This window comes from Cydia strobilella, chromosome 9 (assembly GCF_947568885.1).
Source record: "Cydia strobilella chromosome 9, ilCydStro3.1, whole genome shotgun sequence".
In the NCBI taxonomy this organism is placed as follows: Eukaryota; Metazoa; Arthropoda; class Insecta; order Lepidoptera; family Tortricidae; genus Cydia; species Cydia strobilella.
Window position 1 is genome coordinate 4,016,147 of NC_086049.1, and position 26,909 is coordinate 4,043,055.

General features: G+C 37.5%; 1 protein-coding gene across 3 annotated transcripts in view; it reads right to left on the reverse strand.

The window, feature by feature from the left end:
• Positions 1-10,696: 10,696 nt before the first annotated feature.
• Positions 10,697-26,909, reverse strand: part of LOC134744094 (cytohesin-1) — an 80,583-nt gene continuing 64,370 nt past the window's right edge. For 2 of the 3 annotated variants that reach the window (XM_063677781.1, XM_063677782.1), the window contains 6 exons: positions 17,564-17,762; positions 15,773-16,034; positions 14,449-14,567; positions 13,627-13,738; positions 11,972-12,102; positions 10,697-11,093 (listed from right to left, as the gene is read on the reverse strand). In XM_063677781.1, coding sequence (XP_063533851.1) covers positions 10,955-11,093; positions 11,972-12,102; positions 13,627-13,738; positions 14,449-14,567; positions 15,773-16,034; positions 17,564-17,762 — 962 coding nt within the window. In that variant the 3' untranslated portion in view covers positions 10,697-10,954. The remainder of the gene's footprint in view (positions 11,094-11,971; positions 12,103-13,626; positions 13,739-14,448; positions 14,568-15,772; positions 16,035-17,563; positions 17,763-26,909) is intronic. The other variant, XM_063677779.1, reaches the window with a different exon arrangement.

Here is a 26,909-nt window from a genome sequence, read left to right on the forward strand (position 1 = left end):
TGAAGCAGCAATGTATTTAGTCGCCGCTCTAACAATATACCTAGCGGTCACGAGACTGACCGTGACGTTTAGTTTTACAAGCTTTTTTAACTTTCCTGTCTCTTACTTAGTTGTTTTTTGGTATCAGGTTAACTGGGCGCGTATTTTCGGTAACAATAATATGGGGCATGTGCTAAATCGTCTCGCTATAAGTGCCAATTACTCCCTGTGCAAAGAATGGTACAGTCGACATTAAAATCTTGTAGTTGTACCTATGAATCTAAAATTGATTTCATATTGATTTTGATATCACTCATATCACATGACTTCACAAAATGTGAAACGATTCATTTACCACAACTTTTGTCAGTATTTGGTATAAAGATAGTTTGAGTCCCGGGGAAGGACATAGGGTAGTTTTTATCCCAGAAGTCATTCTTTAAGGGGGTGAAAAGGGAGGGTGGAAGTTTGTATGGGAATCGGTAAAAAGCAGATTGGATAAAATTTAAGAGTTAGAGTGGTCCAACTCCACACTCCACGCATACGAAGTCGCGGGGAAAAGCTAGTTCAATAATTGTATGCCGCCATAGCATTTACTTCATCGTAATTTATTAAGATTACGGAAAATATTGTTAATATTTAGTAAGAAATATTCGCACTCATCTAGTTCAAGGATAGTAAAGTATTTACAAATTAATTGAGTCAATAAAATGACGTCTTCTTTGACTAGTAGGTAGCATCCCCTGAACCGTGTTAGTTTCCATACATACATAATGTACATGATATATCGATCTCGCTTTGTTATATTTAGACAGACAAGGACAGTAGCGAAACATTATGATTATGACTTCTCTTTAACACTTATGCACTAAACCTAACTCAGGTTTTAAAGTGACAATTAGTATAAAAACGTCCTATACTTGCATATTCTACTATCATAATGTTATTATCTCTGTATTTATTTATTCAATTCAATTCAATTCAATATTTTTATTTCGAATAAAAATGGAGGCATTCACTTAGTAATTATTAGTATTTATTACTAGTAATAAATAACTTAGCTCGCTTGTTGCATATATGCTAGAAAAACTTTGCGTTTAGTAAATTAATACGTACGGAACATACGAGTAGGTAGGTAAGTTTAGCGTGACCATTAATAACATAATAACAGGTATTTAGGTACCGTACCGTATCGATTCAGTTTCAGAAAAGTTAGGTAATTGTGAAGGATGTTGTTATTGTGAGTCAGTAACCAAAATAATGGCATTTTCATCGATTTCATCTTTATCACTACATAGTACAAAACAAAGTCGCTTCCTGCTGTCTGTCTGTCCCTATGTATGCTTATAATGCTTTAAAACTACGCAACGGATTTTAATGCCTTTTTTTAATAGATATAGCGATTCAAGAGGAAGGTTTATATGTATAAGCATTGCACCCATGCGAAGCCGGGGTGGGTCGCTAGTATAAAATTAAAGAAAATGCACTTCAAAAAATATGAAATAAAATATTATTGCTTTTATGCGCTTGCGCTAGCAACTGATAAGCCGGCCGGTGCTATGCCAAGCCAGATGTTTAATGCTTTTAGGGTTCCGTACCTCAAAAGGAAAAAACGGAACCCTTATAGGATCACTCGTGCGTCTGTCTGTCTGTCTGTCTGTCTGTCCGTCTGTCACAGCCTATTTTCTCCGAAACTACTGGACCAATTAAGTTGAAATTTGGTATACATATGTAAGTTTGTGACCCAAAGACGGACATGTAACGTAAACAAATGAATTTTAAATACGGAGGCCACTTTTGGGGGGTAAATGAGAAAATAAAAAAATAAAGTTTTTCAAACTATATCGTGTTACATACATATCAAATGAAAGAGCTCATTGTGAGAATCTCAAATATATATTTTTTATGATTTTAGGATAAAAAGTTTAGAAGTTATTCAAGAAAATAGGCAAAAAATGACCATTCCCCCCCCCTTTATCTCCGAAACTACTGGGTCTAACTTTTTGAAAAAAAATACACAAAATAGATCTTTACCTATAGAACACAGGAAAACCTATTAGAAATTTGCATTCAAGCGTGAGTCGAACTTAATTACTTAGTTTTTGATCCGACCCCTACGGGGTTTTTACAGACATTTTACTCACGTTTCACATAAAAAATACATTGTTTAAATTGTGTAATGTACGGAACCCTTGGCCGGTTTTTTTAAGCCTGAAGAGGTTACAAACAGATAGACAGAATTAGTTTCGCGTTTAATATAGACTATAGGTTGGTAAATGGATAACATGAAATATAGAAATAAGTACTTCCACTGAAATATTTCCTGGCTGTCTTCTGAATATCGCGGTTCTATAACAGTGAGGGTTAAATATTCATAACCGCGGCGGCCGGGCTCGAGTCAATATTGACATAAGTATACGTATATCATTAAATGGATGATAAACCGAATAATAAAGTACTTACCTGTGCTCAATAAAACTATAAATGGCGGATTTAATATCTTGAGCAGACTTGGCAAATGGAATGCACTTTTATTTATTTATTTTTAACTTTATTGTACATAAAATAAGTACAAAAGGCGGACTTAATGCCATTATAGGCATTCTCTATCAGCCAACCAAGTCTTTTGTGCCCTCGATAAATGTATATCTATTGTGTGATTGGGGTAAACAAAAATGTAGATAATAATAGGTAGAGATAGCACGTAATTTCATTTATAGCAAATATAACACTGTTTTTTTTAATTTGTGGGTCGGGACCTTATGATAAATATAGGGGAATCGCGTTGGGCTCATAAAGCCTAACGGTCATTCTCAAAAACATGTATCTGCGGTTTAATTGCTGCGACACATACAAAATGTATGAAAAGAATCGTGGCAATTAGACGCAACCGCAGACATATTCTCAGAATGACTCATAAATAAAAAATAGGTTACAAACAACTGAGGTCAGAGGGAGCCCCTCTGACCTCAGTTGACCAGCAGGTCTGTCATGAAAAAGCCTGAAAAACACTGCAATAAAGCAAACAGTGTTTAAAACAAAAATATAGGTCAAGCAAGAGTCGGTGTCAATGAAATCAAAATAAATGTGTGATTTAGACGAATTATTTGTTTCTCTTAGCACTACAATTTTATCATGATTTTGTCTTCTTGCCTTTTCTTTTACTGTGACTCATAAGTAAAGGAGTTTTTCTCGGATCTTGAATAGATGGAATAACCTCTATGTGGTGACTCAGACACGTTGTGATCGACTTTTCCAACACAAACATAATTCCATAATAAATAAATAAAATAAGGTTACGACTTCTCAGTTAGGTACCTTGTTGTTTATAGTGAGTGACTATTAAATTAAAAAAACGCCCCCTATTAATGCTCAAAGATATCGTAATTGCATTCACAATGTAAGTAATTATAAATTATACCGACAATTAGGCGCTTAACAATGTATTTAAGAGAACAAGAATAATGTTAATGCTTATTAATATATCAATTATTAACATTCAATTTATGCTATCTATCCATACTAACAACAAGCTAGATACAATAGGTACTTATTATAAATGCGAAATTAACTCTGTAGCTTTTTACAAGCTTTTATTTAGCCTGTAAGTTAACAGGGCAAATTAAATAAGAGGCTAATCTTGTAGTATCGTCAAGTATAATTTCAAAGTATGGCACTAACCAAACTCTTTCATTAGTAGCAGGAAACAATGTGGAAACAGACATTTCTGGAATTAATGAAGAATGTAGGTAAACAGTAACTTAATTACACTTACCTAATTTAAACTGTAACTCTTTTAGTAATCCTTAATTGGGTAATAGAAGAGCTACATAGCATTGAGCCGGATACCCTCACTTAACCAAATATTCATTAGTATTGAGTGATTTATTAGACCTAATGCGTTTGTTAACAGCATGTTAACAGTGTAATCTTACACTCGGTACCTAAAGTTAGCGACGTTAGCGTGAAATAAATAGTGACGGCCAAAGTGGCCAATATATCGGGACACATCCTATTTATATGGTAACAAAGGCCTATATAATATTGTCACTCCTGTGACCTATTTAAGACTGGTTTTAACCCCAATTCAAAAATGATTCCCGGCAAACAATACAAGCAAATACAAATATATTATTGGTATCAATTAACTCTGTTAACCCTTAGAGCGTTTTCATGTTTTCCGATCCGATATCGGATGTAGGATCCTACATCCGCGTAGGTAGTCAGGCCGCAGGGCGTGGGCGCCGGCTTTAGCGACCACGCACACTACAGCAAACATTATGCATTATGCACATAAACAAATATTATCGGTCCGACAGCTGACGGGGGGCTCCGACACGACAAAAATTATCGGAATTCCCTTCCGATATCGGATGTCGGAAGGCGCCTATGAGAAAAACAGCTGCAGGAGTGCCATATGGCATCAAGTCCGCCTTTTTTGCGTTATCTCTCGTTTTTAGTAATAATGATTTATAAAATGAATAAATAAATACCTAAATAGGAGGAATTTTTTTAATGATATAGGAGGCAAACGAGCAGACGGATCACCTGATGGTAAGCGAACACCGCCGCCCATGGACACCCGCACCCCAGAGGGGATATAACCAAACGGAGACGCTACGTCTGTAATTTCCTGTACAAAAAAGTCGGCCAATTTTTGCGGGGGAGGGGAACGTCAAATGCAAGTCAAATGTATACGTAACGTCAAAATAGACATGTCAGATAAACGTCAGTCCTTACATTGTGTATGACCATTGGCCGACTATTTTCGACAGAGGGAATTGCCTGTTAATGGCTACTCAGTTACTCCGTTTGGTTATATCCTCCAAGATAAATACAGAAAAACACATTTGGACAGTCTCTTGTATCTAGTACGGAAGAACGAAACTATAGCTAGTTTTATAATCATTGCAGAGTTTTCGTGACCGCTGTTGTTATCGCAACGGAGGGCGCCTGTAACACTTAGCGATCTCGCAATTGCATCTCAATGCCATCGCCTAGCCGGCAAGTGAAAACGGCAGCGCCTTCAGGTGCAACCTAAATAAACAAAGGCCTTATTTTTCTATAACTTGCTCATTGCTGATTCGACCTAAGAACAGTAATTAATCCAATTTAACTTAATTAATGAGATTTCACTTACGCCCCTGTAACTCCTCGCTAAAGTAAGGCGGAAGTAAACCTGATGGTCACGTTCAACATGGCAAAAATATGAACTTATTGCCCAAAATTTGTATACCTTCTCTCTCTCACTCTCTCTCATCGTTTATCTCAGTTACTTTCTAAGCTACTTCTTCGAAATCCAGTGCCAGTAAATATTAATATTAATCTGTTGTACCCTATGTCAAATATGTAATGTGGCCGATAAGCCCATATCAGCCAGGCTAGCGCCACAGTCAATAAATAGTGTCCGAACCGAAATCAACGTCATTTCAAAGGTTCGAACCGTCGAGAAACCCAATCCATAAGTACGTGATAGGTTATATTAAATTGAATAGCATGCATTGCACAAGCAGTTTCACTGGCGTCGGAAAAGGAAGCCCACTGCGTCACGGTCGGCGGCGCGCCGTTAGGAAAAATGTGTTAGTGGTGCGTGGTACAGCTGATAGTACACTCGACTTCGCATATAATATAACTTATTTTGACGTAATTTTTTTGCCTAGCCTAAATATTTTAGTGTCCCACCACTAGGCAAAGGCCTCTCTCCTTGATCTCCACGGCTCCCGATCTAGTGCCTCTTCCGGTCAGTTGTTAAGGAAGGTGTCTAGGTCATCCCGCCATCTCCGTTTGGGCCTACTGCGTCCGCGCCCATCTTCTAGCATCCACTTGCTGGTAGCTACACTAGCCCACCTGTCTGGATATATGCGGCTGTGACATAGTGCACGCAGTTAAATTAGTCAGTTAGGTACAATAACCAAATGATGATCGAATATCGCGCAATTGCTTTTAGGCTCTTTGCTTTTAGGGGAACGCTTTGGAGGATGACATTTTGACCCCTATAACCTTAGCACGAGGTCACTGTGACAATATCGCGAGATCTTTTTCTAATTGTATTAATTACTTTATCTCTCAAATTAACCACCTCTTTCATACTAATACATTTAGATAAAGACGGGTAATTATAAGGAAACTACTAGGTAATCTCACCAAGACCATTCCCTTCTGGGTTGAAAGATCAGATGATAATCACAAACCTATTTTAACTATCAAATACATATTTTATATTATAAAAATGACGGGACAATGCGTACGGGTTCATTAAATTGCCTAGTATACAGTGGCGCCATCTAACGGCCAGTAGTAGAAGAAATAACATGAAAACCGAATCTCGCACTCATGAAGTAATTGTTCATGTCGCATCTTTTGCTCGCTTCTATTGGTTTTGCACTACTTGTTGAGTACGGATACACGTGGCACAAAAAAGCAGCATTTTTCATAATTTGCAGTAATTAGAAGCTGTGATAAATTATCTCCACTCTAACGTGACGGCACAGAATAAATAATAGTACTACAGAAGATTTACTCTCTAAATAAACGCGTCTATTACGACAGATATGACCGCTAGGTGGCGCAAGCGCGAATAGGGATCCGTTCCGTAGCGGTGCGCGGCAACTATTATGGCTAGACACCAAAATTGGTGTGGGCCGCATGTACCTATACTTGTAGCGACGCGACGAAATCGCGGAGTGAGCAACGCCTGGTGACGGGAAGGAATAACGTATGCGTTGAATGGGGTGCCAAAAGACATGCGTTGCTGATTATACACATTATACTTACACTGATTGAATGTTGTCGTTGCCTACATTTTTTTTGCTACACTTCCGCCAACTTGCACCACACTTTGTTGAACTCATGACTAATGTAAAGTATGACAAAATGCGGATTCACGCCGCCAATAACCTTGATTTACTATTTTACTTTCAGAATTTTCAGATCAAGTGTACAAATTGTACAATCAAGTTACTGTATTTTTTTAAGAAGTTGATTAGCTTTTCTAACCTTGTAGTTAAAAGCTCTTCTCTTGCTGGAAACTAAAATGGCAGTTTTATGGGCCCATGTGCTACCTACTACATAATCTGGACAATCCTACAATCATTTTATTACAAAACTAGATACCAGATAGATATGGGTAGTAGATTAGCCCAATATCCCTTACATTTGGAGACCGTGCGCGTAGCCTAGACCAATATGTAGAACAGCTTTCGATAATTTAACCTTTCATATATGTGTCGTGGTCAAAAATCGCGAGTTCAGACCTCGGTTGTGCTGTAAGTAGAAAATATCGTTGTAAAAAGGAGTAAAAATTCTCATATACAGACAAAAGGTTAATGGCATCTAAATGTACTGGCACAGAATAAATAATAGTAGTAGGTACAGAAGGTTCACTCTCTAACAAAACGCGTCTATTACGACAGATATGACCAAGCAAGCGCGAGCAGGCGTCCGTTCCGTAGCGGTGCGCGGCAACTACTATGGCTAGACACCAAAATTGGTGTAGGCCGCATGTACTTGTAGCGACGCGACGAAATCGCGGAGTGAGCCACGCCTGATACTGGAGTGAAAAGGATGGATTAACAACTGCTGGGCTAATAGATAAAAAAACCGGACGCCCGTCTAATGTAATTGATTATTGTTGGTATTTGTAAAGAAACACATCGAAATCATTAAACCTTTCATCTAAGGATCAATAATTGTTTGATTTAACCTCATTGCAATTTAAGCACTTGATATACGAGTTGTGTAACATAAAGAAAACTAGCTTTTAAATAAAGATATTTATGTATTTCGATCCTCTTACAAAATTATTTACAACACCATTATTATGCAAATATTCAATAAATCATTAGAAATCATACAATTGAGATAAATTAACATTTAGGAGGCGCATTTACAACTTATAACTATCACTATTTAGGCTAGTACAGATCGATTAGTACAGGGTCCGGGCGCGCACGAGGGGACTACTTGTGCAGTTCATGTTTATTTTATTGCATTATTTTTGTTCATCGTGTCAGCGTTGTCGGCCTCGCGCGCGCCTCGTCACCTTAAGTCGTCACTCAAAAATATCTGGCACCTAAACGGCCTCACGTCAAGCAACGTACCAATTTACAAATATTGCAATATCTTGCAGTTTTTTACAGGTACTACAAAAATTGGCACTCCGCCTGAAGTGTTACTTTTTTACTGTTTAACTCATTCAAGGCCGTCAATGATTTAGTATTTAGACCGTTGAGTAAACTGTGAACACGTTAAAGTTGTTAAATAGTTTGTAATTAGTCGATTAGCTTCCTTTTCGGCTAATAAATTATTCATACAACGAGCCTATGAACAAGCGATGTAGGAATACCGGTGATGTCATTAAATATACATACAACATATCACAATAACAATAAACACGGGCATGAAGGACAATGCTGCATCATTTACATATTCTTTCAAGACGCACAAAGAAAAGACGCGGAGAATGAAGTATTGAAGATGTAAAAAGCACGTCGTTTGAAAAACAATTAGCTAATATAAGAATTTCAGTCGTATACAAAGGTATTGCCATGTTTGTGATATGGTGGAGTTACTTACTGACGATATTTTTAAGATTTTGGTCGACATTTCATTAAAAATCTGTTGGTAATTGGTATTTAACTTTTTACATTATTATGTTACTAGGTAATTTTACTAAAGGAAGTTACATTTTTGAGTGACTATAGATTATAATGCATGATAACTAACACTAATAATGAAAGGCGCCTCAAATAATTGTTTGAGAGGAATGTGAACTAAAATGGTAGCTAACAAGCAGTATCCTAAGGCGTCCATAACGTTCCATTTGAAATATTTACATCTTTTCATACTGAAATCAAACTATACTACATTTTTACACTAAACTGACAATTTAACACTAAACTATTTATACAAACATTAATTTACACTGTCGTATGGTAGGTTAACCATTAAAGTAATACTTTCATCAATACCTAACGTCTTCCTGTGATTTATTAACAGAAACTCGAGGAGTGTTCAATCATGACCTGCCAAGGTTAGCAACCATCTTGATTAACTTAATTATTGTCAAGAAAATTGCATTTAAATATAAACATTAATAAATTCCAATAAAAAATTCTCATACAGACGCAAATTATCTTAAATTATAATTTGGCAGTACGCACGTACAATGCACCATATTTTTACTATTTTCAATTCAAATAAATCGTGTAAAAATTACACTATCATGTGTTCAGTCTTTCCTTCGTTATATACATGGACAACGATTTCCCATCACCCGGCGAGCAACACGCGACATATGACGAGTTGAAATCGAAATGATATTTTTGTCACGTCGTTTATCGCTCCCCGGGACACGGTTTCAGCAGCTGTAGGTTCTGACAACGCGACACGCGACAAGCTTTGTCGCGGTCGGGGGCTGCGAATATCACAATGATTGAAGTCTGACTACTGACTAATCATTAACTACTTGTCGTCTTATACGTTTTAGATGGACGTCAATCTATTCATAAATATGGGCTTATTATGGCCATATTTTTAAAGCAAACCCATTTACTTGACATTTAATCATGATTATTTGGTTGTTATATAGCTATTCTAACCACCGCCGTATAAGCCGCTCATCAAATCAAATTTAAAACGAAAGAGTAGTTCAGTATCCGTTCTCTGAACGGAAGTATTCGTCTTCGAGTGTACAAAGTCTAAGTAGCACGATATTTCCCGTGTTGGTAATAAATATGAATTATTGCATAAATATTCAGCTGCATTAAAGCTGCACATTGCATCACTGTAACACGGAAAAATAGTAATCAAATAGAATTAACGTTGAGTATGTAATCTAAAACGTAATGTTAAGTAAGATATTTCGATCAACGATTTCGATACTTAGACACGGTACATATCATATTCTTTGTCGATCCGATTTTTAGAATATAAAAGAAAATCGGACGAAACAAGCGTCCGGACCGGAACAGAGATGTCCAGAGGAGTCGTTTGATTCGGGCGGCGTTTAAAAAAGCCCATCAAATTTCTCTATTTGACTTAGAAGTCAAATCGTTTTCAGATATAATCGTCTGCGTATAAATACGGTAAGCACTACCGTAATCTACCACAGTCACAATATAGTTTAAATTAGGACCTGTGCGCAATAGTTAACCGAGTGCCTACCGCGAGAATACCTAAAAAGACTTTGAAGTGATGCAGATACACAAATTTAGATTTCCGCAGGAGGTTTCCAAGTTCATGAAACTAGCGAGATGCTCGAAGGATTTATACATTGCTTCGCTGACTGACAAGAGGCAGGGGCTCTATTCAACTAAATCGCGTTGAATTATTGTTTTAAAATCAATTTACGTTCAATAATTATCAATGAATTCCGGAGCTGCATATTAAGATACATAATACTACCAGCGATTACGTCGAATACTTTGGCCAACAATCGTGCTACTAAACCGGAAAACAAAACGCTTTTTTCTACTAAAATACTCATCCGAACCGGGCCGTTAATAAGGATGCGGAGGAAGTCGAGTAACAGCGTATACACGGTGGCTAAAAAATAAGTGCATTCCCGTTGCCAGGGCGGTTTGGGATTATACTGAGCAACTTTTACTATGGGACCAACCCCGAAATCGCGAAAAAAAATATGGCTGGTCCATTTTCTATGGGAGGGTAAATATTTTTTTCGCGATTTGATAATATGATAATCCCAAAACCTCTCTGGCAACGGGAATGCACGTATTTTTTTAGCCACTCTGTATAAGTCTTATCAATTCCGTAACGGTATGAGCTCGTTTAGCCAAAACCATCGTGCCGTTCGGGTAATAAACCGGGCAAAAGTCCATTAACTTTTTGATCGCCATCGTCAACTGACTCGTGTGGCTACAGCTCAATATGAACCTTCGGAGACACGCACGATAGGCGTGGCGTTCAGTGTGGAGTGTGCCGTGTGTAGTGAGTAGTGTGTGGGCGTGGGTAGTGGCTAGTGCGCGGGATGGTTGTGCTGGTGCTGCGCCTTCTTCTTGCGCTGTGCGAGCATGTCGTAGAAGGGGTTGTGGCTGATGGAGCGGCGCAGGCACTCGATCCACTCGTCGCGCTCCTCCGCCGCTGATGCTGACATTCTGCGGGACAAATAGATCAAATCATATTCCATATTGCCAGCCAGTTAAACTAATTATTTTATTCATTAAAGTCGATTTTCTTCTTAATTTACCGGTGTATTCGAAAAGCGTAGAAATGCATTGCTTAGCACCAAAAAAAAAATATTCTAGTCAAAGTTCTCCAAAACCACATACTGAGGTGGATCGTTGCCGTAAGCTTAAACATCGTACGAGCGAATGTAGGTCGCTATATGGAGCGTAAAACCGTGCGGAAACTTTAGGGGGCAACACAGGAGCCCCCTGTTTATTCGCGCGAGGTATAATGGGAAGTTTAAATGTTTAATTTAGACTACTAAATGACGACGAACAAACATTATTAGTGGCAACACCTGTGTTAAATTTTCAATTGAGGTCTCGAGGTGGCAGACCTTCTTAACGCGCAGTTGATTGATTGATTGATTAATTTTTTGGTAAAATCATTGTTTTACAGGTCAAGATTACAATTACAGACATATTTATGTACATACTGATAATAGTAATTATATTTACATATTCTAACATTTGCTTATACATCCCTTATACTAACGGATAAGGATCGGAAGCACCTCGGTATATAATGGCTTCTCTACAATATTGGCGATGGCAGACGATGACTGGCGGGCATAGTGTAGAGGGATACTCGGCAGTTCCCGCCAGTTATCGTCTATCATCGCCTGCGACCCGTGAGTTGTCGGTTTTTTTGGGCATGCATCAAAGGGAATCGCCGGATGGTTGCGTTGATAAACTCCTACAGGCGATCGTGTGGATGCTTGCATGACGATCTTGCCGATGATAGTGTCAACGATGATCGGCGCGGCGATAGTGTAGAGGAGGCACATAATCAAGATGCGGTGGTGTACCTGTAGACGGTGTGCTTCCCCTCGACGACCTTCCCCTCGGAGTCGGTCTTGCAGGCCTTGATGAGGTCCGCGCCGCCGCTCGCGTACAGCTCCAGGCAGTGCGGCCGCGCGCGGTCCGCCGCCGGCCGCACCTGCGCAACATGACGCACACACCCATTATTGTCGAGGCTCGGAAGTACCTTCTTGCTGACTGAAGATTCCTTTCTTTAAACGTGCGATCTTGGGAAGCTGTTTAAGAGGAATCCTCAGCCGGCAAGAAGCCTTCTAGCCGAGTCATATACAGAGCTTTTCTCAAAAATGGTGCAAGAAATATATAATTAAAATATTTTTCTCAAAAATGGACGGCAAAGTCGACGTTGCCGGTTAAAAAGTAGGTCGCGAAGTGCGTAGTTTGACCATAAAGTCAAAAAATTAAAAAGTTAAAAACATTGCAGTCTCGATTCCGGGACTGCAATTTTGCATACAAATTCCATTATTTGTCGAGTTCCAAACTTTTTAAAAGTTGAAGTGGCCATATCAAATAAAGGCATAGGTCCATTAAACAGCCAAACAGATGATCAGTACTTATTATTATAATGTTGGTACCGCGACTATTTAGGTGTCTCAAATAGGTTGGCGTATTTTCAACAGAAAAATACACTTCTATTTTTAATAAAAAAAAAAAACGGCGGCAAAGCAAATCTTATTACTTTTTTCTGTGACAATATATACATCAGAACGTTGCTTCTGTAAAATATTTCTATTATATTTGTATTTATTGCGCCATTTTTGAGAAAAGCACTATATATGACTCGGCTGGAAGGCTACTTGCTGGCTTCAGATTCAATTAAACGGATCCTCAGCCAGCAAGTAGCTACTTCCGAGCCTCGACAATAATGTACTATTACAGAAGCGACATTCTTGCGTCAAAACAAGTGAAAAGATTTGCTTTGCCGCCTTTGAATTTTTTATTATTATAAAATATAAGTGTATTTTTCTTACGAATAATAATAAGTACTGATCATCTGTTTGACTGTTTAATGGACAAAAAAAAACAAAAACTACAACTGTATTTTTCTGCCTTCTTTTGATATGGCCATTTCAACTTTTTTTAAAGTTTGGAACTCGACAAATAGTAAAATTTGTATAAGTACAACATACATTACAGTCCCGAAATCGAAAGTACAATGTTTTTAACTTTAAAATTTTTACTGGCCATAAACTACGCACTTCGCGACATATTTTTTTACCGGCAGTCGACTTTGCCGTCCATTTTTAAGAAAATCATTATTTGTAACAAATAAGGCCCCGCTAACTATATATTTACACGAAATCGAAAAGTGCGTTTTCTACGGAGCCATATCATGCGGAAAGTACTATTTTTCCGCACTAGTGCTTTTTGTTTTCAATTTTTTTTTACAGTACATATGATGCTATTTTCTCGCACTAGTGCGGAAAAGGGCACTTTTCCGCACTAGTGCTTTTTGTATTCAATTTTTTAATAATTAAACTTATTTGCCATGATATGTTTTTTTATTTACTCGCACAATGCATAGTAAAACATTGTATGATACACGTGCGTAAAGATGATTTCCGCACTTGTTGCATAAATAGCTATTTTTAAATACCTACATTATACGTGTGCTCTATGGATCAAAGAGAAAAGTCAGACTTACAGATATATTTTCAAGTGGAATGATGCCCCTTGGCTCCTTGTCCGTCGTGTATTCGAAGTAGTACAGGCAGTTATCGTTGAGTATAAACCACCGTCTCTTCCACGACTTGTATCTGAAATTGAAACAATAACACCATTAGGATTTGTTTAAAACACAGAGAATCAACAGTTTAATAAAACAAAATTAATTCCTACAAAATGTGAACTTTAATACTATCAAACAAAATATATAATAAAAAACTGCCACACGGTAAGTGTTTCATAAGATTCAGTGTTCCGAAAAATCAGTTTAGCATGGAACCCTATTATCATATCATTTGTGTTACCTATTCTCCAGGTATCATTTAGATGATTAAACTCGGAAGACCAAGTCCACATTATGCTAAATTGGGCCAGTTTTGTGATACCCGCTTATCCTTTTGTTTTTATAGGTATGTTTTAGCATGAGAAAATCAAAAATAAATCTGCGTCCCTAGTGAAAAAGGGTACAAAGGGCATTAGTGTTAAGTGGAACGTTACGCCCTTTTACAACTGCGCTGCCCGAGACTTATACCCTTATCAGGGGTGCAAAACTCCTCCTTTCGGGTATTCTCGGCTCCGTTCGGCTCAGCATTGCTCCGAGCAATTATTAGGTTTGACACAACTTGACGTCCCTTTGCGTGCACGACCACAGATAATAACTAGAATTTTGACAACCCTAAACAGCCGAAGGGGTGCCATTTATTAGAAAGGGACAGCATGATTCGTCCCTGAACCGCTGTCAAACTTGTTTACCCCTTATTCACTTGAGCCAGAGAAATATCTATTGTTATTATAAACGTACCTGCCGCCTTGCTTCCATAGCCACCCCTCCTTGTCCGGATTGAAGAACGTATGCATGAGATCGTTTCCGTCGTCCTCCGGTATCTTGAACGGCTCCGTCTTTATAGACTCGTATAATGACTGGAAGATGATAAAATCACATCAATATGCAGCACTAAACTCCGACAGACACTTGAGGCGCAATTTAATAAGGTATAAAATTTACGAACGGTGTCGTAAAGATTCTCAACCGCAACCGTAGCAGGAGTGAAAGAGATAATAATATGACCCCCGTCTACAGTTTGTGGATAGTATAGACCTACTGAGATACAAGTCGGCGCAGTAGGGGCGATCATAAACAACCGCTTTATAGATAAGGCCGACAATGTTTGCGTCATTATGCGATTACATGCGGTAGCGATGGACACGCAATTTGTACAACATGGGTTAACTTAACCGAACAGAATATAAAATCACTTCGGTTTAGAGTGACCATAGTGCTTTCTTTGTCCAATGTCATTGTCTCACTCTCTCACTAAGCAAAATGTAAGCGGCTGGCGCTTACGTGGCATAGCACCGCAATAGTATTGGAGCGGCGTTAATAATAGCGTAAGCGCCAACCGCCATAAGGTACCTTTACCCGTGGGACGTCACATATTTTCAAATATACGACATCCCCACACTTTGTCATTACAAATGTCTCCAAATTTAATCTCGTTTAAGATTTTTTTCTAAAAAAACGCAAGCGTTGACACTTGCGTATCTTAACATCATAGATTAGATAGATTTTTAGGTTAGGTTAGATTATACTTATCAGATTTCGAAATTGTAGTGTTCGTGTGAATGGAATGTCGACTCGCATTTGCGTTTAACCGATAAATCTCTATGCAAGGGCGATGAGACGGTTAACTAATTCACAATGAGTAACTGTGACACATTTTACTAATGATCTTCAAACATTAGACATAATTTTATCAATGCATGAATCATTAATAGTTACAAGAACTCTTTAAACAATACCTCCTTTTAGGGCTTTGTACTTGTATTTTATATTTATAAAGGTCATACAATCACTTTGTCAGCGATTTTCCTTGTTTAGAATAGAAGTGGCAACTTAACAATTGCCGTATAACTTTTTAAATTTGTGATTTTCACTAATCTAGCACTCGTGACTAATATAATTATCCATGTCTCTTTCTCACATCGACTTACCAAGAGTAATTCAAGTGGTAAGTCGCCTCCATTATTGATCCCTCTGTTCATAGCGACAACTGTTCAGGCCCAGGCCATTCTTTAACACTAGGGTTCCGTACAGGGAAGTATTGAGCATAATGACATCGACTTACCAAGAGTAATTCATGTGGTAAGTCCCCTCCATTGTTGATCCCTCTGTTCATAGCGACAAACTGCTCAGGCCCAGGTTTTTCTTTAACACTAGGGTTGTGTAGCGAAGTATTGAGCATGATAATGGCGAAGCTGAGCACGTAGCAGGTGTCGGCGTTGGTGAAGATGTCCGGGTTGAGCTGGCAGTAGCGCTGCGCGAAGCACTCCATCATGCGGTCGATCTTCTGGGCCTCGCCGGGGAGACGGAAGCTCCAGAGGAATTGTCTGGAAAAAACATTGGTAAAGATGAATATATGTCACAATTTATGACCTGTAGTCACCGAATTGTCAAAAGGAAGTTGTCATTTTGAGGCTACCTAATGAGTTTCTCGCATCTTGTGTACAAAATCAGATTAAATAGATCAACACCTGCAGATGATAAACATCTATATCCAGTGGATCTTATGATAGGGGAAATAATGACTTTAATTTATTTCAATGAGCCGAGAACACAACGTAGGACAGTAATAAAACGAAATTACACGTTAATAATAATCATCGTAGGTACAATATGAAAGTACTAAAAGTACTCACATTACCTATATCATTCTTTCCATAGGTATAATGAAAACGGCTACTAATTTTCCTGGTCGTCAGCGGCAAAAATGATTGTAACAGTGGTATTTCTAGGAATAACGCAATTCGCCGGTATGTTTACCGTGCCGCTCCGAGCCAACGAAAATAATTAGATATACGATCACCTGCTCGCCTTTGTTCCAGACGTTGAGGCGTCAGGCGACTTTTACTACACTTGGGATGTAAACAGATATATCTTGATAAAAAGCTACGCTTTAAGAACTCTGAGGAATTCTTTAATTTTCAAGTGCTAATACACTCTACTGAAACGCTCTTTTTTAATTCTTCAAACTGCTACGACATATTACTTAACTTTACAAGTTACAAGTTCGCTGTTTGCAAACAAATATGGTTGTTAGAAAGAGCAGCTGTTATAAATCGCGATCCAAACCGGTAAAGTACAAGGTGTAGTTTGTAAAGTGTGTAATGGTTTCTGATTTCTGCCCTTATGGATACAAATTGTTTTCCTTTTGTGTTTAGGACCAGTATGACTAGGTATTTACTCATTATGACGCATTTATCCAATAATCTACACTGGTAGTTCGAATGAGTAAACCATCGGCATGTGAGGGCTTACTGCAAACAGAAACCATTACTATTAACTTATGAAATGAGTATGGAAAGAGTCAATCTTTCGTTTTAACACGAAGCTAATTTAAGACAACGTGGCGTTAACCGGGGACCAAGGCTTTAAAATCAATAATGGCTGCATGGCTGCTGCACAGAATTTGTTGTGGGCTGCCTATAGCCCACTTAGCCTGCCGTTGTTTTTATGGCATATTAACATTCTGCGGTCTAAAAGTATGCTGCACGTGGGTTGTAACGTGGTGCAAGCAAACAGTAGCATGTTTAAATCAATTATTGGTATCAAGAGCAGAGTCGTATGCCCTTGAATTAGAATCCAGACCGTTGCATACATAATCAATTGAGTGTATTTAAATATACGCCGTCATAGAGTAGTAGTTATGTTATAGTAAACTAAGTTTACCTTACAATTCTTAATTGTCTGACCCCGTCTTGTGAATCATCCATATGAATTTGGACAACTCCCTCGCCCTGTGGGGCGTCGCTCACAGTGAATCGAATATCTCGACGGATGCACGAAGCAAGACATCGATTGTAGTATCTGATGGTGGTCTAGCTCAGTCTGCAGAGGTAAATAGTGTGAAGTCGCTCACCTTAGTGCCTGCACCAGAATAAGGTCCGTGAAGTCGTGCAGCTCCACGAAGGCACGCAACACAGCCTCGTTGAAGTCCGAGCGCTCGCCGAGGTAATCCCCGATGGCGGTTTTGCTCAGGCCCTCGCCCTTGTGAAGGAATTGTGCTACATCCTCGGGTGTCCTCTGGAGGAGACCATTCTCGTACAAGTATTCGATACCTAGAAAAAATATATTTATTTCATATTAATACTTGTTACCATATTGGTTCAGGTGTATTTGTACGTTTCGCAACGATGCGTTGGTACAATTATTTGCATCCACAATACGCTGAATATTTAGATTAACGAATTGTTTACCAATGATTGCAATATTACTTCAATGCCTTACGCATCAATGAGTATATGTCAAAACGATAAGAATACACATGATGACTCGACGCTTGTAATTTAACGTATTTACATATTCTCATACCAACAACAGCAATTGACTATTGACAGACCTTATCTACTAGACAGTCAACTGAGGCAACAATGGTACAAGGAAAATTAATACATATTAAGGACAGTGGCCGAGGCTAGATGATTAAAAAAAGTTATTATTTTTGCGTCGAGTATACAATAATGAACTATTCAACCGTTCCACTGCTATCCTCTCCCTAAAGAAATCTAGTGTTAATATTAATATGCGCATCTTCCTTGTCGTAAGCACCAACAACATGAATCATGTTACAAAGTAAATAAATTTATGATTTATGTTTGTAAAACGGATATTTATTTAACAAATGACGAGATTAATTGATGTATCCACAAGAATTATCATTTTATACGTAACTACCGTTAACGTTAACACCGAAACTTATACATTCCTGAGATTTAACTCAATCCTCTCCACATAAGGCGTTGACTTGTTGTATGCTTTTTATTCACCGCCTTTCCTTTCGGATATTGGAAAGTGGTATTCATTTATGTGTACTCATGTACAGAGGAAAGGAAAATGAGATTTACGATCCCATTTCTGCTCGTGAACACTTGAATATTCAATAAGAAGGCGCGATTCGAATCATGAGTGAATGGAATATAAAACACATGGTCGAATGACTTTGTGAAGCCCTAGAGTTTTTGTGAATGCGTTGTAGGAACACAACATATATTCGTGTTTGTTAAATTATTTGATTTGTTACGATTTATGTAATAGCAACGGCTAAAGAAAAAGTCATTCAGGGCAGGATATGCTTTGATACCACATTAATCGATCTGCATTGCCCAATCAACACAATGCGTGTTTATAATATAGTGGAGTCAATATAAAGTTTAAGTTACATTAAATGCACACTCAAATTTTTCTACATGGGTGAATTCTATATCATATTGAATACCCGTCTGTAAAGTAACAACTTGATATCAGTTCCCGTTTTTGAGAAATAAAACTTTTTTTTAAATCTTTTATACTACTTAAACAATAATCCCCACATAAGATATTTTTCGTAGAATGGGTTATGAAGCTTATACGACTACACGGTCAGAATATCTCTCGACAATAATGTAAATTATAGATTTATTGAAACAAATTATCATTTTGTAAGTTATTCATGACCGAGGAACTCCCACACCGAGAGAAAAGTTTACTATGGTGGTTATGAAGTAGTTGTATCGATCATGTTTAAAAATCTCCCGAGTCACTACTATATTTGTAGAATAGCAGCAAGATTTTGGAAACAAACAGCAAATAATGTTCTGCACAATTAATGGACATATCTAGTTTTTTGCCAGTAACTGCACAAGTTATGGAAGAATAACATATTCATTTTTCTCTCGATAATTAAATCAATTTCCAGCATAAAAAATTTAAAAAGTATGCGGTATTTCCAGGCATTCACAGAGGCCAATTCGAACTTTATTTAAGATGTCAATAATATATCATTTTGTTATCATTCGCCCGACCGTCTCGCTCGCACCAAAACATATTTTAACTAGTACGAGCGAAACGCACACGCAAATTAAAAAAATGACATCTTTAATAACAAAGTTCGAATTAGCCTCAAGGTATATTAGGAAATTATACCTTATGGCTTATGGCATTGCGTTAAGGTTCAATAGTTCAATGCATTAAGTGTCTGTCTTTATATGAAAAACAATAGCTGTCAAATTTTTATATCTATTCACAAAACGTTTAGAATACTGGATGCTGTGTCAGATATAAATAGACCCTTGAAGTCTTACAACTATCTATTATGCTTGATCTGAATCTTACTGGTTAGTAAGGACCGTCCACTTAGTTATACTTCGAATAGCCGCCCGGACAAATTATAAAGCTAATTTCGAATTTTAAATTTTGACAATTCACGAGAAGAGTAACGTAACGTCAAACGATATGTTTGTCCCTTTTCAACGATCCTGTCATCCGATGCTTTTAGTAGCGGGAGCTGTGAGAGTGCAAAGACGCAAATGTCAGCAATTCTTACCGCTTGGTATTTGTCAGCGAGCGCATCTCGACATGAAACCAGTATGAACCTGGCCCTCGATTACGTATAATTGTAAGGAAACTTGGGATCAAGTTATATTAGTCTAAGGTCTAACAGTCGAGAATAAGACGTGCTCTGAATATACAGTGTGGAAATTTTTTATGGGCCCTGAAGGGAAAGTGCCCTAAAACCTTAAGTCAGCTCATTTTATTTTTAAAAAGAAACAAAACTGCATTCAAAGGTTTTTTGAAATTCGCTTGTCTCGCTTGGGAATCGAACCGACTAAAAATTCCAAACAATAAACACTCCCTATTTTATTCTACTAGTCGATACAGTTAATGTTAATGATAACATTTCTTCAAGAAACATTAGGTCTTACACTCGTCTGTCGTACAATATTTCCATAAAATCGAATATTTAGTAGTCAAGAATATTTTTAGACAAGCAAAATTGAAAAAAATAAATAAAAACCTTTGAATGCAGTTTAGTTTTTTTTTTAAATAAAATGTCTCCTTTAAGTAAAATGAGCTAACTTAAGGTTTTCAGAGAATTTCCCTCCAGGGCCCATTAATTTGATTATTAAATTATAGTGGTAAGTAAGCGCATTGAGTATGCACTTTTGTCTCAGGCGATGCCGCTTGGCACGATTAATTGTTCCTTAGGGCAAATAAAACTGATTCAGCCCGGTAGCCACGAGATCGTAACGCCCCCCAAAAGGGGGGTGAAAGGGTCGGCTCCCCAAGTCCAATCTATGCTATATTTCTCTCTGTTCTTAGCAACTAGGGCAACTTATATATCATTTTCGTATAATTTAGGAACGAGGAATTCATTTTTGAAATAATTATTAGACCTTTCCATACAAAAAAAATGAGTTGTTTACAAAAAATTTAAATGTTATGTAATTTTTTGTGACAATTTTCCCTGTTACAATTACAGTGTGGCGATTTACACTAAATAAAAAAATGGACAATGTAGCCCATTTATTGTTCATTCTGGAAAATATCACTTTAAAGGAATAGCTGCCGAAACGCCTGTCAAAAAAGAGGCGTTTTTTCTTACTAAGCGGCGTTTTAAGTTTCCAAGTTTTTATTCCTTACTTGTTGTTTTTATTCCTCACTTGTTGTTTTTATTATTTTTTCGCAACTGTGTTAAAAAACGTCGTTCGATACACGTGCGGAAATGTCATTCTTCACTCGTCCCGAGTCTTGCCAAGATACCTATCTCGGTACTCGTGAAGTAATGACATACTTTCCGCACTAGCATCGAAATGTACTATTTATTTCATTTGGGCACCAAGAAGTATGTTGGTTGTAAACCTTTTTGCGAGTAAAATAGTATGTAATAATGATTTAATATAATATTGTTAATTTACTAAAGTTTCATTATTGCGTCATTTCAGCTTATAACCCTACTACCCATTGAATTGAATGACCTTTTTCACGTTTTCTGCAGCAATGCAGTCGACTGCAGCAATATTGAAGCGCGACATTGCTGTCGACTGCTACGGCAGTAGCCGTAAATGTCAAAATCAAATTTCCTGTCTGGATTTTGACGTTCATTTAAAATAAATAATCAAAGGGGATCATCGATTTCGGGCCCGGAGGACAAACCATCGCGTATATTATGGTACACTACACAGACGGTTACAGTAATTATAAACGCATTTGATTACGGAAAAAGATATAATATTGGGTGTAAATGAAACGGGAATGTATTATACAATAAAATAAATTATATCTATTATTAATTTCCGTAAATCACACCATCATCTTTATTAGCATAGCATAGCTTAACGCTCAATTTCGCACAAACCGTGAGGTTTTCACTAAGGAGTTTAAAATTATCTTTGAACTAAACTTTATGGTTGGTCAAAAAGTCTGTATTCTAATTTGGCACTAACTGCCACTGTCTGTCATTGCTATGTCATAGCCTCATAGCTGACATACGTGAGATATATGCCGAAATGTATGCATTGCGCGTTTTATCGGAGCTTTGCTTGAGGTGTGTTAAGTAGGCGCGCAATCAAAATTAAACATGCGTAAACAATCGTTACGCGTACCGATGAAACTGGGTAAGTTAGTCATGGGAGAATTAACGGTCGACCGCATCGCGAACTCTCGGCAGTTCAAGCGGACCGATCGTCTACCGCGAACATTGAAGTGAGACGGAGATATGGAAGTCGATCAAACGTTCTCTACAGTGAATCAGTACATTCAGTACCCGTCAGTTAGTGCCTGCGTGGGTAATTTAAATAGCTTGGACGTCGTAATAATTATGGTTGTATTCCATACAATATTACATATACGTGAGATTTTTTTTGTTATTACACTAACATGAGTAAGAGATTTATGAAGGTGAAACAAGTCGAGTGTCCATTTTCTATAAGCAACAAAAAAAAATTCGAAACAAAAATGGTTAATAGTAATTAAACGGATTCATTTACGTTAGAGATTTTTTTGTAGAATATAGTAAATATAAAGAGCTTAATTAACATGTAATTTTTATGTACACATTAGTTGTTATTTTTATGTAAAAAAAAAATTTAATAAAGAAAGTTATTGGGGGCAGGTTTCTGTGCCAAGCTGGAAGAAAATATAAATACTTAATGAGTATATGCCTGAGAACAGCATATTAGAAAATCTCTAGTGTGGGGATTGATGTTTTGGTTTATTTATCTATTTTAGTAATAATTTGGATTTATAAAAACAAATTGACATATTTTGTGGAGATTTTTTTCAAAATATATTATTTGTAACATAGGTAATCACATCTCAAAAAATTTCTAATGTGAGAATTAATGTAGATTTCTCATACATTTTGAACTGTGCGGACCGGCCTAATAATAATAAGTTAATAACCATCCACTGTAGTTTAGCCACACGACAAAAACATTTCGCTATTCAAAATGTAAATGTAACGATGAAAACCTAAAATATTGTTCAAACAGTCGCTTGAAAGCCGCCCAAAAAGTTTCTGTCCAAATATTTAGCGGTAAAAGCAACATTGGGAGCGTTCGTTAGTTTTTTGCTGAAAGCTGGCCTTTATATGTTCCAGTGCAGTGCATTAGGACTGAAGCGCGATACTGAATTTAAAAGCATTCGGTCTGAGACGAGTGGCTCTCAGGGAACGTGTTCCTGTGACTTGCCGAGGGCGCTGCAAGACGAACCAGTGATTCCAAACAGGTAAGACTAAGGTCAATCGCTGATGGCTAAGTCACAGCAAGAAAAATATGTGTAGTCAACTATATAATCTTCAATATAAGAGTAATGGCATAAAATGTTGTATACAAAAATGTTTACTATGTTAAAAAAAATTAACTAAATAATAAATTATGTATTCATAATTTCTTATGAATGTATTAAGTCATACTTTTTAAGAATAACCCAATAATTATCAAACAATTCAGGATCAATTTGTTCACAACACTATAATAATAATATAATAATACACTTGAGGGGGTAAAAAGTTGATTACCTCCCGTTTTAAAAGAGCCACGGGGGCTTATCCACCGTGATAAGAGAGCCCACCGCTATGCGAAAATATTTTATCGCTCGAATATGCAGGGGCAAATAGACGAACGAATCATCGGGGTTCACGGTTACAGCCAAAGTCCCGCTTATACTGGCATTTCCAAGGCCAATAGCTAGTCGGTGATGGCAACCCGCCCGGCCCGATACCGCGAAAGCAGTCGGTGACCGGCGCCGTATGCACGCATTTCCGCCGCAATTGCAGCGCCACCGGTATGCGAACAAACAATGCATTGCAATTTATAACTTACGCGTTAAACCTCGTATTCAACAAGAGCTTTATGAGATTTCAGGTGCGACAATAGCGGCAAAAATAAAACTCGTGTATTAATTATGCGGCGAGATGCGAACAAATAACAGGTTCTACTGAAAATGAATTACGTACGAAATTGCTGATTGTTTTGCAATGTATTTTATATAACGTCATTAATACCTACATAGGTACTATTCTAATTTATTAACTTGTCGCACAAAATATTTAGGAATAATGCAGAAACAGTCAACATAATGAACTTCGTTGGAGTATTAAGAGGCCGTAGTCGATTTTGGAGCAACAATGTAAAATTGATAGATTTAGTCGTTGAAATTATACACGTTTTGTTACGTAATATCTAAATAACAAGTATTGATTTCTATTAGCACGTCTTCTCATCTTGCCTTTTAATAATGAGGTCGCGAGCGTGCGTCACCGGTAATGCATGAAGAGAAGGGGCAGTTTTTAAAAATTCATCAAAAAATCATGGTGGTAAATTATACAAATTGATGTATAAGAATAGTTTCAGCAAATGTTGTAGATTGTTTAAGTATCAAAATTACGTTGAAATTAAGTCGATTTTTAGAGAAATTGTCACTTGTTTTGAAGTAATTTCTGGAGAAAATTGATTTCGTCTAACTTTCATTTACACTACTTCAAAGTCATAATAATAAAAATGTAGTCTGATAAACGTCAAGTACAGGATATGTGTAATACAAAATTACCATGTTTAGCAGTCCAAACTTTACGAAATTTACAAATAAGAGCGACAAAATCAGTGCTTTACGCGCGTTTACATAAACGTCCATCAGAAAAGCAAACATTACTAATTTAGTGAGTCTGTTTTCAAAAAAATTATCTGATAAAAGGTAAGATAAGAAGACGTGCTAATAGAAACCAGTACTTGTTATTTCAATTAGGTAACAAACGGTGTAAAATTTCACGGACTAAATCTATCAATATTACATTTTTCCGACTAAAATCGACACCGGCCTCTTAAGAACACGAAAAAACATTACACTCTCTTTTTTGGGCAGTCGTGTAAAAAGTTAATAATTAACGAATCTAGTTCCAGTACCGTTAAATATTTTTTTTATGTATCGTATAGTGTAGCAACTTTGTAGTGTTCAGTCAATATACATTTATAGTTTACGAACTCACATGTCTGGCATCTGTAAGAAGGGAATGTCGCTCCGTATAGCCAATTAGCCATACACAGAGGTGCTATGCTAATAACGTCGTTATCAATCATCTAAGAGCATCGTAAAGGTTAAAAAATCCTATTTAGTAGCTATTCTAAGTTGATTGCGATGAGATGAGATGACTGTCTCGACCCACCTCATATACTTAAGAAGGTTACAACAGGCAATAAGTTTGTACAGTTTACATCAGAAAAAGTGGAGTCTATTTGCTAGATAGTTAACATCGTTAAGCGAAACAATACATTCGACAACTATAACTCTACTTGAGCGGAGCTTTTCTTTGATACGTAAAAAGAAGCTTCCATCGATTTTAGTTCGCCATATCGTAGTCGTATCTAACTCCTACGCAGTGCGCCTCTGTATTACGTCACACAGCCTCCCCGGACTACCCCTATATTCCCACTGCCGTCTGTGGCAGGCGAGTTGACCGCTCACAAAATCAGGCTACTGTGACTTCAAGTTCCGTAACAATGATACGTATTCGGAGATCATATTTATAATGGTTTTTAGTGAGGGAAGGGAATAAGCCTATTTTGCCGAATAAGTAGGCGTAGGCTAACACCTTTGCCAGGGCCTGAATCACGTAGGCGGAAAATCTTTAGGCATATTAATGTAAACGCTAATATTGATTCCAAATTCAAATAGGCAGTAGACCTTTGGATCTGACAATTTGCGCTCTGTAGATGTCAGACCGTTTTTAGGTTTAACGCCTACAAAATTACCTATTTTCAGGTATAAGGTTATTAAAATGTCGAGATCGTAATGCCATCCCCTGAGTTCTGTTAACTATCCTTTTAAAATTCAATTTAGTCGGGGAGTTGAACAAGTTTATCGTCACATTTCTCGATTGCAATAAGCTTACATCTTCGTGTTTTTAGAAATTAAGTTTACATGCCTATGAGCCATATGGGTGCTAAGAGAACCAGAAGCGATGATAATAGATAACGCAAGGCGTGGCAAACACCAACTTTTGTAGGTCCAAATTTTCATGTTGTTTAACTTGTGTAAAATTGTCAACTGATATTAATGATTGTATTTAGCTCAATAACTATTATAGCCTCAGTCACGCACAGAAAATAATACCAAATTGTCACCCATCCGACATGAAATCTCTTTCTCCGCAGTAAGATTGGAGTCCTTTAACGACATCATTACTATTCGAGAAATATGACACGTCTCGCTACGCAGTTTCGCACCGGTCGATACAAAGCATTAATCTAGCTCTTAACAGGTTTTTTTTGTGAAGATATATTTTTCTGCTAACGGTCATTATCCTTGGTATCAAATAGAACCGGATTTATGTTTATGCCGAGATTATATTGGCATGGAAAAGGCAGGGAGTATGACGGATCATCGTGTCGCTGCGGAACGAAGTCGGCATACGACGTGTGACGTCTCATAGCGACGATTCTGCTCACGGACTACCACTATACCTACTGCTGGATGGTGCATATAAGAATCCCACTGTACATAACAAATGTGAATATAATATAAAACCCAAAGCCCTACATTTAGTCGAACCAAGTATTTTTTAAACAAGATTTCCGTACAAAACAACCGTGCGCTGGTCTAAAGACCAGTGGTGGGCAAAGTACGGCCCGCAATAGGATTTTATCCGGCCCGCCGAGGGTCGTTCGGAATAATTAGTATATGGTTCGTGATCCCGTGGAATAATAAAAATGCATTTTTGCTGCAATTCTGTCACAATTTTTTAGCTTCAGCTCTTACCTCCTTTTCCCTCTCGGTTGCTTTGTGGAAAGCTTTAATCAATAGGAATGCTATAAATACAAGTAAATATTTTCTTTAGATCTTAATTTGGTTAACATTTTTAAGCGAGCATCCGTAATAGGGAATATTACGCGAAACTCTGCGTAGAGGGCGCTACTACCACAATCTGAGGGTCTATCGCGAAACAAGAGAAT